Genomic DNA, 18,828 nt, shown 5'->3' with positions numbered 1-18,828 from the left:
TTTCTACTATACAAACAGCACTTTCTTATCATCACAGTTTTAATGTATACACTGCTTTGTTCACTAACCACTTCCTATGATATTTCTAACCTAAGAGTAAGCCTCTGCTGCCTCCGTAGGCTTCAAACCTGCTCGAGTAACATACCCATGAAAGGAAGATTTAGGGCACTCACCCATGGGTAATTTTTTTCTTTTAGATGAACCATATGCTATTGCCAGTATCTGACCATTTTTGAGCCATAAAAATTAAAATTTTTCATAGGATTCATTACAATATAAATTACATATACATGTGCATATTTAACACCTAAAGTGAGGTTCATTAATTAATGGTAGGAAGGAAACTAATGTTTCAAACTATCTTCTTGAAAATTTCAAAAATTTCTAGTTGACTTCCTATCATCATTGGTTTTATTTTTTGTGATTTAGCTGCTGAAGATCTCATACTAGCAGCAGAAAAACTATCAACTCTACCATTTTCTTGCTGTTAATGTGCGTCAGCATCATTATTATTACCTTCAACCTGTGACTACGTTACAAAACACCTTCCAAGAATTCTTCACTTCTAACAATCTGAAGAGTCACTATCTCAAATGCTTACAAGGTGAGGCAGGAAAGCAGCACAACATTAGACAACAAACACGGGAAGGACGCATTAGGGAGTGCCCAGGAGGTGAGTTGGAGGGGCATGCCCTTTTATAAAGCTTTTTAACTCCAACTGCCTGTTGCTGTATCACAGGGGGAGCCCAATGTTGCCAGATACCTGCAAATATTTTAGTGAGGCTGACAACTCAAAAATTTGTTTGTGAAATCACTACTATTCTACATTGGCAATGAATTTCAAGTTTTCAAAATTCTGCGCAGATCCAATAAAATGCGATTGTAAGATAAATTCAACCTGTAGATACCAAATGTCCAAGTCAAACTCACTTCTCAGACTGGCCCAATGCTGAGCCTACAGTGGCGCTTCTTTGCTGTTTCTAAAAAATGCAGATAAACATCCATTCAATTTGGGACCCACTGGACTAGACAATAACTTTTAATAAAAAATGTACGATTGCAAACATGTGGGCCATTTTCTCTCATTTTGATTAATATTATTAGCAGGAATTTGAAACCAAGAGTTACTGCAGATCTCTCTCTTAGAATAATGGGAAAAGCACTACCTGAGCACTCCAGGGATCTGGATCCTATCCTGGCTCTGCCACTAATTATCTGTGACACATTAGGATGTCACAAACTTGTGAGCTTCAGTTTCCTCACCTATAGAACTGAGAAATTTGGATTAGCTGATTTCTAAGATTCCTTCCAGCTCTCAAATCCTATTAGAGAGAGCTTCCACAGACCAAATTTAGAACAATTTGGGGATCAAAGAGAACAAGAGTATAACTGATTGAAACACATTAGCAAATTCTTTTTTTTTTTTTTTTTTTCCGGTGTGTGGGTCTCTCACTGTTGTGGCCTCTCCCGTTGCGGAGCACAGGCTCCGGATGCGCAGGCCCAGCGGCCATGGCTCACGGGCCCAGCCGCTCCGCGGCATGTGGGATCTTCCCGGACCGGGGCACGAACCCGCGTCCCCTGCATCGGCAGGCGGACTCTCAACCACTGCACCACCAGGGAAGCTCCCGACATTAACAAATTCTTAAGGCCACAATGATTGCTAGAGAGAGGAAAAAAAAGAATTTTTTAAATGTCTCATTGCTGGCATAACAGCTTACTAAAATTAATAAAGAGAAAGAACTAAGCATCTTGTCCTATCTTTCAACAATTACGCTACTTCGGGATAAGCAGACAGCAGCAAACGATGAAGGACAGCTCTTCTTTACAGAGGAATGCTAACTTATAAATAAAGGAGGAACATTCAAGTGAAATCCCCATTTTGAAAGCCCTAATAATGTAAGTGATTCAGGGAAGGATTATCAATGGATGCTAAAACCATCAGGTGAAAGGCTGATAGTAAAAGAGGTATTCATACACTATCAGCTCACAGGTCACCAGTTAAGCACAAATTACCTTTACAATGGAAAAGTTACGTTAACCCGGTGCTGGTATTACTCAGGGAAAAACCAGATATTATATGCCCTCTGCTAAAACGCAGTATGAAGTAAATCATTCTAGCCCTTCATTCCCCAGTGTCTGCCATAGGGAAGTGACAGGAGTGTTTGCTAAACTCTCCGGGCACCTCCAGAGGCCAAAGGGCGAGTGAACATGCACAGAACTCTTCCCGCTTGTCCTGCCTCTCACCCAGCGCCTGGGGAGATCCTGCTACCTAGGAAGAGCGCACATGGATAAAACACATTGAGAGAGGGAGGGGGAGGCTTCCTATGTTCCCTCCTGTCTCCCACTGCCAAAACTGTACTATCTTCTGCAACATAAAGAGTACCCAGAGGGTAGAGAGAAGCGCTTAACACACAATGTCAGTGTGTTTCAAGAAAAAAAAAAGTAAAATAATCTCTATCTAACTCTTCAGATGACAAGAAATACATAAGGTAGAGGAACATTAAATAATGTGCCTTGGAAAACCATCAGATAAATCCAGATTGTGAGATACACCACAAACAATTAGCTTGATCTCTTCAGAAAGTAACTGTTATTTTTTTAAAAACGGTATGGAAACAGGGAAACTGTTAAAGAGAGATCTAATAGACATAACCAAGTATAATAGGTGGTCCTTGAGGATCCTGGTTCGAAAATAAACAGCTATAAAAACGTTCTGGAGGCACGTGGAGTAATTTGAATATGAGCTGGAATTAAAAGACATTAGGAAATCACTAGTATTTTTGTTGGATGTTAAAATGACAGTATGGCTACTTAAGAAAATGTCCTTATGCTAAAATATGGAGGAATGGATTGTCATAATATCTATAATTTACTTTGACATTGTTCAGCAAATAAAAAATATATACATATAGATGAAATAAGTTATATTCAAGTGAATCAATCTGCAGTTGAATCATTTATATGTAAAATAATGATGTTTTTCACAGAAGGAGTCTAGAGTCCTCACTTAGAACATAATTATATTTCAGTGCTAAGGTACTATGCTTGTGTGTGCTCTTGCAATACAAGTAGGCCATCAATAAAGTACATTTCCAAAAATATCCAATCTTCTTTCCCTACTAAGACTGCCCAGGTAGAGACAAGTTGCTTCCCTATATCCATCCTCCTTAGTACTAGAATGCTGACCTTGTTGCAGGTACTAATGTATCCAGGTAGAAAAATGACATTACCAGTTCCCCATTTAGACAGAGAAGACAGCTAACAACATGGAAGCAGAAATCACTGTATGAACTTCCTACAAAAGCTCTTAAATGAGAGCTAAGTCTGGAGGTACACCCTAATGCCTTGGTTACTTCCTCTTTCTCCTCACCTAGAATCAAAGCATGATAGCTGGGGCTAAAGGAGCCATTTTGAGGCCGAGAGAACTGCAAAGACTTCCACCCTGACATTTTGAGCCACTGAACTGATAGCAGCAAATGCCCACCTTGTTACAGAGAGAACATAACCCCCAAGCTTTAGGTTACTACAGTAGCCTCTGTTACTCTGAGCTGATACAGCAAATATCAGGCAAAAGAAATGCACTAGTGCCCAGGATATAGCAGAATTATTCTTTATGAAATTCATCAGTTATAATATGAATATGAAATGGGAAATGCAGGAGAGTTGTGAAGGAGAAGTGATTCTGGAATATGGTGACCTGAATGCAGCACCTTTTCCTTTAACCCCAACTCTAAGCCACTTCCTTCTCTTGAGCAAAACGACTTCTACTAGCATGTATGGGTAACTGTGTATAAGTGAAGCCTTAGGTTCTGGCACAGAACTGGTGTGAGGCATTCTCTAAAGTGGGCTGAGTAATTAACTGAAAAACAGCAGAAGAGTGCTGAGGACGGTCAACTAGGGGATCCTGAGAAGAACCTGAAAGGCAGAGAAGGCTGGGGCCATAGCCCACAGTCCTTCCCATCCTTGCCGCCCAGGAAAGTGCAAGCAGACCAGAAAGCCAACAGGGAATTGACAGTCTATCTGTCACTGCAGGCCCATGATAATAGAGACCCCTTTGCCTACGGGGAAGGACTGATACCACAGAGTGTTCTTCAATAACCAGTCTTGAGCTTCGATAAAACAACCAAGGCAAGTTGCCTGTAAAAGGGGGCCCAGCTGCCTATGAAGGAGACCAAGCAGAAAAATAATATCCATACTCTGTAAAACAGAACATCTGTAGGAGACAGAGTACTTTAATTAAAAGGAATTATGTCGGGAATTCCCTGGCGGTCCATTGGTTAGGACTCTGTGCTCTCACTGCCGAGGGCCCAGGTTCAATCCCTGGTTGGGGAACTAAAATCCCACAGGCCATGCAGTGTGGCAAAAAAAAAAAATTAATTAATTAATTAATTGGAATATGTCAATTATATACGAGAATTTAAGGAGATTCAAGTACAGCACTCAAAAAAAAAACCTTTTAAAAGTGAAAAAAACATAATTTCCTAGTTAAATATTTTTAGAGAATAAATTGAAAGAGAAATACAACAACCTGAGAATCACTTACCCAGTCAGGAAATCCTTTACAGTTAGATGGGAAGGAGAGCTACTTGATGATATACACAGATTCAGAGAGAATATTATCCACATGATTTAATGAGAAAAAGAACCATAAAAAGTCTCTAACTAAACAAATTAACCAGAACAAAGGACAAAAATTAGAAGAAAATGAATAGCTGGTGTATATACACACCTGGGTATGCAGAATATACAAGTTAAATAACAACTCTTGGGGCCTCCCTGGTGGCACAGTGGCTGAGAGTCCGCCTGCCGATGCAGGGGACACAGGTTCGTGCTCCCATCCGGGAAGATGCCACATGCCGCGGAGTGGCTGGGCCCGTGAGCCATGGCCGCTGAGCCTGCGCGTCCAGAGCCTGTGCTCCGCAATGGGAGAGGCCACATCAGTGAGAGGCCCGCGTACCGCAAAAAAAAAAAATAAAATAAAAAAATAACAACTCTTGAAACAAGGGATATACTTTTAAAAGAAATTCTATTAAGTAACACACCATTTCATCAAAACTTAGGAATCTGGGGGGAAGAAAGGCAGGAAGATAAAAGCATCCCCAAAGTTGCAGGGCAGGCAGAGGTTGGGGGGAGCGCTGAGTGGTGGCAGGAAGAAAGGAGAAGAGGGAACTAATAGAGAAATAAACATCTTGTGGAAGAAATCATATTTTTTGTGGAGAAAATGGTTGACGCTCTAGCTATCAAATAAAAAAATCATGTGCATATGATTATGAAAGAGGGGAAGAAGTAGTAAATCACTAAAGAAAAAGAAGAGTAGAACTAATAAATTAACAAGAGGGGGGAAAAGAATGAACAGTGACTTGAACAGACAGCAAAAATAAGGAAAATTCAAAATAAGTTATAACAATATAAAATAAGTAATGAGTGTAAAGATGACAAGAATAAAAATCAATTATATCAGTCATTACACTACATATGAAAAGGCTAAATTCTCTTATTAAATGAGATTGTAATACTGCATTATGAAATATCACCTAGCTAACATGATTACAAAAAGATAAAACAAAATGATAAACAGTAAATTAAAATGAGTAGACAAAGATATACAGATAAAAGCAAAGAAAAGAAAGGCAATAGTGTACCAGACAAGGTTAAATTAACAGCTGAATGCACTAAACAGAATAAAGCATAACGTTATGTAATGATATAAAGCATATTTATGAAGAACATGGAACAGTGAGAAACCAGTAGCATAGAAATCTTAAAAACGCAAGAAGAACTAGAGGGAGATTTTAAAATACCTTTCAAAATTGGACAGATAGGTTAAGTAATAAAAAATAATAAATAAAAATATACAGAAAATGCCATTAATCTTAAAACTTTCAAAGTTCAATATCCATCAAAGATTTAGAAAGACTACCACTCCTACCCTAATATTAAGAAAGTCTGATAAACTATAAAATCATAACTTTTCTTGAAGAGTGCACTGGCTTACCTATGGCAGATCACAGAAGGAGCTGCTGGCCACCACACAAGCGAGTAAGAAATCAATTAACATTTTAATAGTTTGCTAAAGAATGCATGTGAGACAGCTTGACTGTATAGAACCACCGGAAGTCCCAGACCCAAGGGGAGTTCACACACACTTACAGACTCTTTTCCAAGCGCCTCCCCATATAAGAAAGATTGGGGGACAGAAAGAAGGACAGAGAGACTCCTTCAGCGGTGCAGAAGGAGAACAGCTGCCGCTGCAAGAATGCACAACACCCCATACCCCCTGCCCTTATCTTTCTCTCATATTAGGAGAAGCCTTTAGCTACTACAAGAACGTAGCAAACTCTGTCATCTCCAGGATACAAATAAAGATCAACTGCTGCTGAAGGAAGCAGTACAGGCTCAGGAATTTATACCACAACCTCAAAGGATTCTTACCATTGGGTGAGGGACAGGAAACACTCTCCCACAAAAAAACCAATCACTGATACAAGACACAAGTTTGGCTCCTACGGGAAAGAGAGGTAGGAATGCTATGGAAACTCAACTCCCAGAGCTCAGGCTGATAAACCCCAGATAAGAGTGAAGCTGGACCAAGACAGAGAACAGAGAGAACACAGACCTCAAATAACACAGCGGTCTACTGTGGGGGAAGGACAAGAGCGTGGCAACTTGGTGAGAGAATCCCACTATGATGCAGGCACTCAGGGACAGGAGAAAGCTGAGAGTAGAATAGAGACACTGAGAAAAACCTGGAGCACCCCGGCCACCACCCTAATCACAAGGCAACTCTAGAAGAATCTGAAGCCTGGGGTGCACTGAAAGTAACAAAAACAACAACATAATGCAAACCCACCTTATCTCCTAACTAGGTTGACCCAAACTCCCACACTAAACAGGATGACAAAATAAAACACGTGCATATTTCCAAACATAAATACTATTTACCGCACTCTGATTGTTTCACACCTGACACTGGCATTCAGTCAAAAGTACAAAAATAAAAACATACAAGGAAACAAGGGAAAAAACAGCAAATTCTGAAGAAACAGAGCAATCAGCAGAATCAGATGCAGAAATGACACAGACATTAGAACTATCAGACAAGGACTTTAACAATAACTATGGTTAATTTGTTAAATGTACTAGAAAAGGCAGATAACATGCAAGAACATAGGGGAAATATCAGCTAAGACATGGAACCTATAAGAGAGAATCCAGTGAAAATGCTAGATAGAAAAATCATGGTTTCAAAAATGAATTCCTTTGACAGACTCACCAGGTAACTTAACACAGCTGAGAAAAGCAGCAGTAAACTTGAAGGCAACAGAAATTACCTAAACAAACACAAAGTGGGAAAAGAAAAAAAAGAGAAAGAAAGCAGAACAAAGAATGTAAGAGCTGTGAGACAATATCACATCAACTGGTCTAACATACATGTAATTGGAGTCCCAGAAGAGAGAAAGCTTATGCCAGAAGTAATATTTGAGGAGAAAATGGCTAAGGATTTTCCAAAAATGATAAAAGACATCAAACCACATATAAAATAAAAAAGCAAGTTTAAAAAAAAATTTTAAAGACATCATATTCAAACTGTTAAAATGCAAAGAAAACGAGAAAAACCTTGAAAGTAGAGGAAAAAAGATTATGCGTGAAGAATGTAACTTACAGCAGACTTCTTGTCAGAAACTTTGTAAACTAAAAAAAACGAACAAGTGATATCTTCAATGTAATGAGAAAAAAAAAACCTGTCAACCTAGAGAAGATATCTTTCAAACAATAAAGCAAAATACTTTATTTAGAAAAACAAAAGCTGAGAAAATTCACTGCCAGCAAACTTGTGATACAAGAACTGCTCAAAGAATATGATAGCAGACAGAAATGTAACTCAAAACAGAGAAATGAAGAGCTCCAGAAATGGAAATAAAGGTAAAGAACACAATTTGCCTTATTTTTTAATTGTTCTAGAAGATAACTGATAGTATAAAGGGCAAATAGTAAAAATGTACTATAAGGTTTATAACACACAAAATCGATGAAAATGATGGCATAAAGGATGGGAAGGAGGAATTGCCGGTATAACAACTATATCTCACTGCCTTTTTGATATCTGTTGTCTAACAGACTTGTCAAAATCAACATGCCTTAAACCAAACTGCAGATCTTCCCCATTTAAACCTGTTGCACCAAAATCTTCCCCTATCTCAGCTGCTGGCTGACAAACCAATCCTCCCAATTTCTCAGGCTAAAACCCTTGGAATCATCTTCCCTTTCTTCCACTTACCTCATCAGCATATTCTATCTTCAAACTACACTTCCAACACTGCCACTATCTTGGTCTAAGACACCATCACCTCTCACGTGGATTACTGCAAAAGAATCCTAATAAGTCTCCCAGTTTACACATTCACCCTCTGGTCAACTATTCTCCACACAGCAATCAGGGTGATCCTGATAAACTCAAGTCAGATCATGTAACTCCTCTGCTCAAAACCCAGCAGTGGCTCCCCATTTCACTCAAAGTAAAGCCAATGGCTTCACAATGCCCCAAAAGGCCCTAAGAAATGTAGGCCTGGTACCCTTCTCTTCACTATCTCTCTGACCTCCTCCCCTAGTACTCAGCCCCTCGGTAAGTCCATTCCAGCCTCACCAGCCTCCTTACTCCTGGAACACAACAGGCAAACGCCCATCTTAGGGCCTTTACTCTAACTACTGCCTAGAATGTTCCTGCCCTAGAAATGTTTGGCTACTTTCCTCCCATCCTTTAAGTCATTGCCCAAATTTCCCGGCTAGTGAGGATTAACTGGATCAACCACCTATGTAGGAAAACAACCTCCCACAAACGCACACAGTCTGCCAAGTCAACAACACCCAGCTCTACTTTTTCTTTTCTACAGCACTTATCACATTTTAACACAGTATAAGACTTTTCTAATCATTCCTTGTTAATTTTCTTCTCCTCTCACGAAAATGCAAGCTCTGCAAGAACCAGAATTTCTATTTTGTTCACTACTGTATTCCAAACAGCTGGTACCAATCTTGGTAATAAACATTTACTTAATAACTGTGTAAAACAAGACCCAAAGAAATGAAAATAATGTCATATCCTCCGCATAGAATATGCTGTTATTAAAAATAACAAATTAGAGCCAAAGCAGATTACCTAGAGGGATTTCTACGAGATACTGCTGAATGACACTCTTTTCTCCTTTTTGTAAAATAACTTTTTAAGTGTGTGAATAGGTATGCGTCTGTACTCATGGAAATGAGCATGGATGGAACATTTTATCAGTATATTGAAAAATAATTTTTGGTTTTCTTTTTTAAGTGAAAGGGATGTACGGAAGAATCTGAGTTCCAATTCTGACTAATCCCCTTGTGACAGAACCTTCTTCACAGTGTCCTCATCTATAAAACAAGGACAACAACGGCCACCTCGCAGACTTGTTGTAGGGCTTAAATACAAACTGTGTAACACATCCAGTAACTATTCTGTCACTAGCAACTAGCCCAGTGCCTAACAACTGCAATTGCTCAATAAATATTTGTTGAAAGAATTAACTGTAGCTGTTATAATCACACACAAAAAACAAAATCTGAATCTGTAATAACACCAGGAAATACAAAGCTGCATTGAGTCACTCTTGTAGAGTGTAAATGTGTGAACATAGAAAAGAGATAGCACATATGGCAGGCATCGATGGTGATTACTTTCCCTCTGATTATGTTTCCAGATTAGCTATCACCAGCCACCAGGAACTGTAAACAAACATCTACTGGCAGAATTTTAGCCAGAGTATAAAGACCCATTATTTCTTCAGGAGAGTCACCTTCTGAGTGGATCAACAAAACACCTTCTTCCACAAAATCTAGTCTTCTTGCATTAAAATTTATGCATGGTGATTCTTCCTCTATGCTTTTACTTACTTTTCTTTTGGGGTTTTCTCTTTCCCATATGTTTTTCTAACCCTATACAACTTGCCTCATTTTTTTAGCTTCTTGTATTTTCACGAACTCAGATTCAAACCCTTATTTCAGTTATTTTTCTCTTGGGATTTTACCTCATCAAATGTCTTTGCTACAAATCCCTCAAAGAGAACCAAGGTGCCTGCCTTGGTGTGAAGGAGAGGGAGAGGGAGATGGTGCTGTGGAAGGAAGAGGAGCTTGCAATACAGCTGTGAGCAGCAAGGTTCCCAGCAAAGCTTCTCTGGGCTTCAGTGTCACCATCTGAAGATGAGAAGGTGCAAGCTGGATTCCCTCTGAAGTTCTTTTAAACACCATCATTCCGAACACCATCAGAATCTATTATTTCCTATTCTACTTCTCATGTACATATTTTCTCTTCCTCTTTATAAGGGAACCACTCACCCAGGCTTTACTGCATGAATGCCAACCTTGTTGACCTCTGCTAGAATCAACACTGAAAACAAGGCAGAAGAGTCATCAACATGGTAGATCTGCAATGCGTACATTTTATTGGGACCAGTATGTGAGGAAGGATGCACTGTAAAATGTTCCACGTAATGTAGACAAGGAAGAATTATACTTTGGAGCTGTGGTAGGATGTATAATGGCCCACGGAAAACGTTTACATCCTAACCCCTAGAATCTGTATGTTACCTTACATGGTAAAAGGGACTCTGCAGATGGGATTACATTAGGGACCTTGAGCTGGGGAGATTACTCTGCATTATCTGGGTGGACCCAATCTAATCACAAGGGACCTTGTAAGAGGAAGCAGGAGGGTCGCAGTCAGAGAAGGAGATGTGATGACAAAAGCTGAGGTCAGACTGATGTGGGGTCATGAGCCAGGGAACGTGGTCAGCCTCTAGAAAACTATAAGCCAAGAAACTAAACTCTCTTTAGAGCCTCCTGAAGGAACCAGCCCTGCCTACCCATCTTAGATTTATATTCTCCAGAGCCATAAAATAATAAATCTGTATTGTTGTTGTCTTTCTTTTTTGTTTTTTTTCTTGTTTGTTGTTTTTTTGTGTGTGTGGTACGCGGGCCTCTCACTGCTGTGGCTTCTCCCGTTGCAGAGCACAGGCTCCGGATGCGCAGGCTCAGCGGCCATGGCTCACGGGCCCAGCCGCTCCGCAGCATGTGGGATGTTCCCGGACCGGGGCACGAACCCGTGTCCCCTGCATCGGCAGGCAGACTCTCAACCACTGCACCACCAGGGAAGCCCAAATCTGTATTGTTTTAAGCCACTAACTGTGTGATAGTTTGGAATCAGCAATAGGAAACTAATGCCTCCATGCTGCCAATAAGTTGTGTCCTGAAAAGAAGCTGTGGATAAGATCCTAGGGTATTTGGCAAGTTTGAACTAGGAACCTGCATTTGTTCAAGAGAAGAGCAAAGTGTAGTGGGAGACTGCCCTAGGGTTCAAGGGCACAGGATGCCACTCAGGAGTCCCTAAGGCAAAAAGGCACAGGGATGAGAGGGAAGGAAGCCAGGAACTGAGCTACCCCAGTGGGGTCAATTCACTGTGGCTGGTGTGTATCAAGGGACCTGAGCCTCATCAATGCTCCACCAGGAGGCTCCACCTCCATTCACTCTCTAATGCCTCACCCCGTTTCTTTCTTTCACTTAACACATGCTGCAACTGTCTCGGAAATCTTCCCTTCCTTTACATGTTTGCTACGTCCCTCCCCACACAAGAACACAAGCTCCACGTGGACAAAGACCTTGTCTGTTTTGCACCCGTCTGTATCCCCAAGGCCTAGCACGGTACTGCCACACCTGAAAGACTAAAAGTCAGAGGGAAAGAAAAACCAACAGCCTACAACAAACCTCAAGGAAACGAAGAGTGGTAGTGGTATATCTGCCACCTTAACCCTTTCCATAAAATCACAGAATCTGAGAGCTCAAAGAAATCTTATGGTTTACCTCTCCACTTTCCGAGTTCAAACACAATGTCAAACACACCACCGCCTCGTTAATCATATAAGCCGGCAATGAAAAATATGGTCATGATATAAAAAAATGTAATGTAGTGAGATGTTTACATACATTTTCATCGTATGTGTACTTCCTATATTAGCTTTGAGTACCTAACATTAATTTTAATCTGCACAGTAACCTAGAATTCCACATCTTTTTTACAACATTAAACTGTGCTCATGAGATAACACATGGCAAGCACTTAAAACAGGGTCTGGCGTGCTAAAGTGTTAAATCTACTATTTTGTATTATTTTTTATCTTATCCTTAGCAAATTGCAATGCATATAAATGTGAATGAACTCAGGCCTCCTTTTCCTACTCTAGGGCTTTCCAACAGACTCTCATCCATTCTTTCTCCAAGAATAATGGCTCACACAGAAATATCTACCAGATGACCCTCTCTTCGTGCAATCTCTAAATTTCCATAATGGCAAGAAAAGGAAAGGACTTTCCATAATGGCAAGAAAAGAAAAAGAAGTCTTTCCCATTTCTTCTTCTTGTCATTTTGTAGATTTTATACAAGGAAAAAAAAAAAAAAAGCAGCAGCGGCACCAGGCCTACAAAAAAGGACAACTGCCAAGGAAACACCGAGTGGGACTAAGGTGGAGCCAGGGAATTAGGTGACTCTGCTGCAGGGACTCCACTCTAGGAGACTCCACACAAAAAGGGGTGGGTCTAGAATGGGATTAGGGATCCCATTGGTAAGGGAATCCCCAATCAATATGGTGAATGTAGTGGGGGTAGAGGGTCTAGCAAAATCCCCCAACCTCAGTACAGCTCTGGATTAGATTCTCTGAACTGAAATCAACAGATGACGTGAATTCCAACTGTTTTTGAAAAACAGAATTGTTATACAAGCATACGCGTTATAAAAGTGCGATAAAACTTCTGTGATACATTCCCAAATTTGTTTAGAATAGAGAACATAAAAACTTTTAAGTAAGGTCCTTAATAGAGCTGCTGAAATACTTTTTCGCAGACCCTCTGATTAATGGCCAGAGTTAAAGCTAGTACAAGGTAACTTCAAAACTATTTAAGCATCGAGAAACTATATGCAAACTGGTAAGGGATGCACTGATATTCATATTAGCTTTACAGTACAGCTAAACTCTGCTGGAATAGCTAAAATCAGCTTCAGCTTTGTCCTCAGCTTCTGGAAGGCAAAGGAGCTGAAGCCTACTTCAAGGTCAGTTCTGGCATCAATGAACCTGTCAATGATCAATGACCTTATGATTATCTTGTGATCACCACTAACCTATATCACCAATAGTATGTCATTTGGATTTATTGCAAAATCTGCATATTCACTTGAACTATAGGTAAGCATTCTAGATGTGACCTGGATGAAACCATGCCTTTTACGTGTTGAAGTTACACAAACCAGGAAACGATAAGTATCTGTAAGTACTGCAATGATAAAATGCAATAATATATGATTTTGGAAGCTGTTCATTCTACACCCCAAAATAATTTAAAACTTCCAAGTAACTTATTTCATGTAAAAAGAATGTGGAATTAATAAAAATATCAAAAGAACATACATCGGCCAGCTGTTTCTAAAAACCTAAATAATATAAGGCAAAAAATAAGGATAACTTAATAATTCTAATATTTGTACCATTTTTACTATATTACTATTAAAAACATAAAACAAAGTAATGTTTAAGAACTGTGTTTAACTTTTAAGTACTTATATTTAGTCCTGAGACCTTCAAGAAAAATCCATTTGGGAATTTTCATAGCTTGTGAGAAAATTAAAAGCAGAATCTCAACTTCTGCTTTGAAAGAACGTTGAATTTAACATTTACCCTTTTGGCAAAAACATCTATTCAGATCAAGTGTTTACACCTGCTTTTCTCCTTTGCGCATTCTCCCAAACTCCCATTTGAAGGAGTAAATACGGGGTTTATTGTTTCCAGTTTTACCCTGGGAGATACTTACAGACCCTGCTGTCAATGAAGGCCTTCTGAAGCACCTGTGCACCTTTCTTCACCTGCTCCTTAGGTGAGGGGGTGGGGAAAGACTCATACTCAGATGAAAGGCATCCTGGTGTCTCCGGTGCATCTTGTGAACCTCTTGTTAGCCCACCTTAACTGAACAAGTCTGCTCCTGCCCAAACCTCACCCCTACACAGTGGGGGTGAGGGGTGCTGGGAAGCTGGCAGAAACAGATCTGGGAAGGACATGAGCTTTGGACTAAGAAGCGATGGGTCTGAAGCCTAACTCACTAACTCAGCAGGAAATTTAACCTCCAAGTACTTCTGCTTTCTCCTCTCCTACAAGAGGATTAAGACTATTCTCACGGGAGTGCTGTGCCAGTGAAGTTACTAACAGAGGTAACGCAGCAAGCATGGGCCCTAGTATCTGCTCAGTAAACGCTGGCTCTCATGACCCTGGGCATTTCACCACTGCCTCCGTGATTTCTGATTTCACACATCCTTTGAAACGGCTATAACACAGGTCTCATCAAATCCAAAGACTTGGTATTGTCCAGTAATCTCTCCTCCTAGGCTTTTGCTTTCAACATCCAACATTCCCAGGCCGTTCCCTTAGGGCCACTGCCATGTGCTGGTCCTACTCACGTGTCTCTAAATCTCTGGAAGGAAAGATCCGAGGAAAATCCATAAAAGCTGAGAAAAAAGTTCAACGATTCATGCATTATCTAGCTGGCACCTCCCAGGATTCACATTACACATTTTGGAAGGAAGGAAAGAACTGCGGGGTGTCTGAATGACATACTAAGGCCTGCGTTGAGCTGCGCTCTGGGCAGCTCCCCGCAATCCCCACAGGGAAAGTGAGGCATTCCCAATAGGAAGAAAGGCGGCGATGGAGCTCGTGCGCGCCTGGGAAGACACCCGCCCACGCGTGCCTCTGCCCACTCCCGGAGCCGACGAAGAGGGAGGCTCCATCCCGACTCACTTCCTGCCGGGGAGGAAAGACATCTTGCCGCAGGGCGGCCGGCGGCAGTTCCGCCTCTGGACCGGCCGGCTACAGAGCGCGCCCCGCCGACACCTACGTGGCGCTGCCCGCTCGCGAGGCGCGGCGGGCGAAGGCCACCCCCGCTGCCCTAGCCTCCCCGCGGGGCTCCCGGCCGGCCCGGCGAGGGACGACGCGAGTGAAGCCCGCGGAGCCCCCGGCCCGGCGGAGGAGCGAGCCTGGGAGGCGCAGGGCGCGCGGCGGGAGCAGAGGCGCGCAGGCCGCCGCTGGGTCACCCACCTTTCTTACTCTGCGGGCCGTGTAGAGCCCCATCCCGTCCTGAACCCGGGAGGACTTCAGGGAGAACCTGTCCGGCACGTACATGCCCAGCATTTTCCCAGCCGCGGCCGCCGCCTCGCTTAACACCGGCGGTCTGCGCCCGGGAGACGACACATGGAAATTTGGGGTGCCGGGGTGGAGGGGAGAGGCCGGCGGGGAAGGAGGAAATGGAGTTTTCCTCCCAGAATCCCCACCTCCCCGCCGATTCCAGGATCCCCCGCGGCTCAGCCCCTCCTCGTCCCGGGTATAGCTCGGCCCGGAGCCGCCGAGGCCGCAGCTGCCATTGCTGGCGCGGGGGCGTGGGGGGCGCGGGCCCGGGCGCTGCGGGCGCGGGGACGCCGCGCGCTGATTGGCCCGAAGTTAGCGGCTCGGACCCGTTCCCGGGCGTGGAGCCCGGGGCAGGGCTGACCCCGGAGCTTCGAACCCGGAGGCCGGGGAGCCGAAGCGACCCGCCCGCACCGTGCGCCCCGCGCAGCCGCGTGCGGACCCGCTCTTGACCAGCTCTGGGTTTTGAGCCTCTGAGCTGGTACTCCCAGTCGGCGAATTTTGCACTCTTCAGATGCAAAACGAAATGGGCCTTGACCGAGCTGGGGCCATCCTCCAAAACAACTTTAGAAGTTCTAGACCGAAGGCATACTTACTGCCTAACTACTGAGAGCAATCCCCAGGGTCTAGGAAATTTTAGTCCTTTTACATCTGAGTTATGCATCTTTGGTTTATTTCATGCTTGTTTCAGAGGTTTGAACACATAGGGGACCAATAAATATGTAGATTAACGTTCAGAGAAAGCGGGTATACGCAGCCTGCAGCTAATCCATTTCAAGTTAACTCAAAATTTGTCGTGAACAATTGAAGTAATATTTAAATCCAGTAGAAACTAGTTCTGTTCTGGTGTCCTAATCCCTGAGAAATTCTTACACTTCCAAAGATGAGCTATTCCTGACCTCTCTACCTTGAAAATCACCAGACCAATTCCAGATTTTCAGACATAGAGCAGTGGAGATGGGGGAGATAAGAGGGAATGACCGAACGAACAGTGGAATCTGGAAACAGGGCCGTGAAATAACACCATAAGTCTTCTTTTAGTGTTTTTGCGGTACACGGGCCTCCCTCTCACTATTGTGGCCTCTCCTGCTGCGGAGCACAGGCTCCGGACGCGCAGGCTCAGCGGCCATGGCTCACGGGCTCAGCCACTCCGCGGCATATGGGATCCTCCCGGACCAGGGCACGAACCCGTGTCCCCTACATCGGCAGGCGGACTCTCAACCACTGCGCCACCAGGGAAGCCCGGGAAGCCCCTTCTTTTAGTGTTTTTAATGAAGTTAGTAGGTATCAATCGCAGTGGCGCTCAGAAAGAACTTTAGAAGGATGTTTCATCTTTCAAGAGGAACTGGGTGCTCTCTACTCGTTTCTCTTGATATTCTTGATAATTTTCTACTCTGGGTTCTTTTCTCAGGAACTATTTGATGTTTCCAATAAATATTTGATGTTTCTTATAAACTAATATAATAATAATAATTTTGACAAAATTAAAGGCCACACTATTAAAAAAACTCAACTGAATACATTTTAAAGATCTTATTGGCTTTATGCAACAATTCGTGGTTTAGACAACATCCAATCTGGCAGATAGGAGCTCTGAGGAGCTATACAAAGTGAAAGGCTTTCACGGGTAGAAGGAAGCAGGAACGAGGAAGTTATACCAGGCAAAAAGTGGATTGGCTATTGCAAGGTACCTTTCTCTTAGGGGATGGTGGAAGTCTCTTAGGCACATTACCTAACTAATGCTGAACTGGCACCTCCCAATTGGCTGGCTTAAGCTTCCATTTCTAGAAGAGCCGACTTAATTGTAATTAAGTCTCAGTTTGGTGATGGAGAGTTTAGCATAAGGGACTCCATTTGGGGCCTGTTGTCTTGTTTTTAGCAACACACATGGAAATGATTCCTTAGTCTTCTGGACTAAGGGAAGCTTTGAAACACAAACAGTTCCTAATCTCCTAAGTAGGAGAATTTTATTAAAGTTTAGAAAAAGGTTTTTGAAAAAGCATTATGAAGAAAATCATGTAATAGCAATATTTGGAGATTTTAAAGAACAGAATAAATAAATGATCTTCTTCTTTTTTTTTTTTAAACTGAAGGGTAGGTAGCTTTGCCAGGGGTGAGAGGAACAATGCCTTAATCATTCTTTGAGTTTTGATCTCTTTGACCTAGCATTAAAGATACCTAACTTCCTGTAGGTGGATATGAATTAATAAATAAACAATGTTTGGGGGAAATTTGAAATTAGATGGCCTTGAAACATGTAATAGGGATTCAATAAATATGTCTTGATTGGAAGTCTATTCTGAGGCTAATCTGAGATTTTCAAATTAGTCAACAGTGAGCCTAGACTCCAACTGTTGTTCCTCAAAGAATCTGGACTAAGTAGGTTTTCCTGGAATCCTTTAAGCCAGTGCTAAAATAAGGCCAGACCAGGTCCACTGGGCCCAGCTGGAACCAGACCACAATCCAGAGGGTGGCCATGGCACTTTCCCCAGGGCGCTCAGTCCTTTGTCACACACAGCTTTTCAGCCCTGGCCCTCAAGCCACCCTGGCTCCTCAGTCAAATGCTCTGCCATGTCTCTTTGGGCACAAAAGTTTCCACAGTTTTTGATCACTAGAGAGAAGAAGAACTGTTTTCTGGACTTGGTCTGACGCAAGCCTCATTCACTGATGACCCTTGCTTTGGCATAGCTCCCTTTTCATTGCTGCTATGTGTCTGGGGAACAAAGCTGTCAGCTTGAGAATGCTCATCTCTCTGAATGTAGGCATCTTTACTAATTAGGAAGCAGTATTAAAAATTAGTTTGTGATAATAAATCTGAGATTAATAAAATGAAAAACTTTCTAGATCTTTTATGAATCTCTGTCAGAGATTTTGTTACAACTAATGCAAACAGTATATTTCATTAAAGCATGCAATGTTGTTTATCTATTTGTTGGAGTTTTCTGAAGATCTACCACCTAAAACATAGAGAACAGCAACAAAAAGCTCTTAATAATGATCTCTCTTACAACACATAAAAAAGGATATGTGCTTGCCCGATGAAAATGCACCATACTGACCGGAAATTTGATTTTGAAGCCTATAAGACAGTAGTGGTACGGTGAGTCATTTCTTAAAACTTTTAAAGCTAGAAAGTGACCTTTCAACATTGTCTTTGAAAAAAGGGAAATTAAAATTCTGCTTTATATCAAGAGTTTAAATCCAGTCTTAAAAAAATAAGAAAATCAAAATATTGACATTAAAGTACTACCATGCACCTGATTTACTTATTATAGAAAATATTGCACTATCTTGAGACAAGAGAAATGACTCCAAATACATTTCTCCTTATTTTCAAATTTGCTTTTGGAGGAAACTTTTTTCATTGATATGCCTAAAGCAAGCTCTAGTTATTGAATTCAAACTTGTGTACTGGTGCAGTCCTTGTTTTTCATTACAGGGGAAGATTTAATTCTATAATTCTGTAATAAATAATTATTTTACCACACATACTGTAAAATCTTTTGATTGTGTCTCAATTATTAATGACTGTTTCCAACTGTCATGGTAGATTAAAAGCCTGTTATAGGAAAAAAATACTGAGGTTTATT

General features: G+C 41.8%; 1 protein-coding gene across 1 annotated transcript in view; it reads right to left on the bottom strand.

Annotated features, from left to right (window-relative positions):
• The window catches only part of PRDM5 (PR/SET domain 5), a 225,177-nt gene extending 209,749 nt beyond the window's left edge, over positions 1-15,428 (bottom strand). Inside the window, 1 exon segment of the mRNA XM_089911548.1 lies at positions 15,155-15,428. Within this exon segment, the coding sequence (XP_089767674.1) occupies positions 15,155-15,247 (93 nt within the window). The 5' untranslated portion in view covers positions 15,248-15,428.
• Positions 15,429-18,828: the final 3,400 nt, after the last annotated feature.

The sequence above is a fragment of the Delphinapterus leucas genome, chromosome 5, assembly GCF_059928025.1.
Source record: "Delphinapterus leucas isolate spDelLeu-1000000601 "Yukka" chromosome 5, BTC_Dleu_Yukka2, whole genome shotgun sequence".
Lineage (NCBI taxonomy): Eukaryota > Metazoa > Chordata > Mammalia > Artiodactyla > Monodontidae > Delphinapterus > Delphinapterus leucas.
Note: the sequence above shows the minus strand (reverse complement) of the source record. Positions and strands in the feature narration are given on the sequence as shown.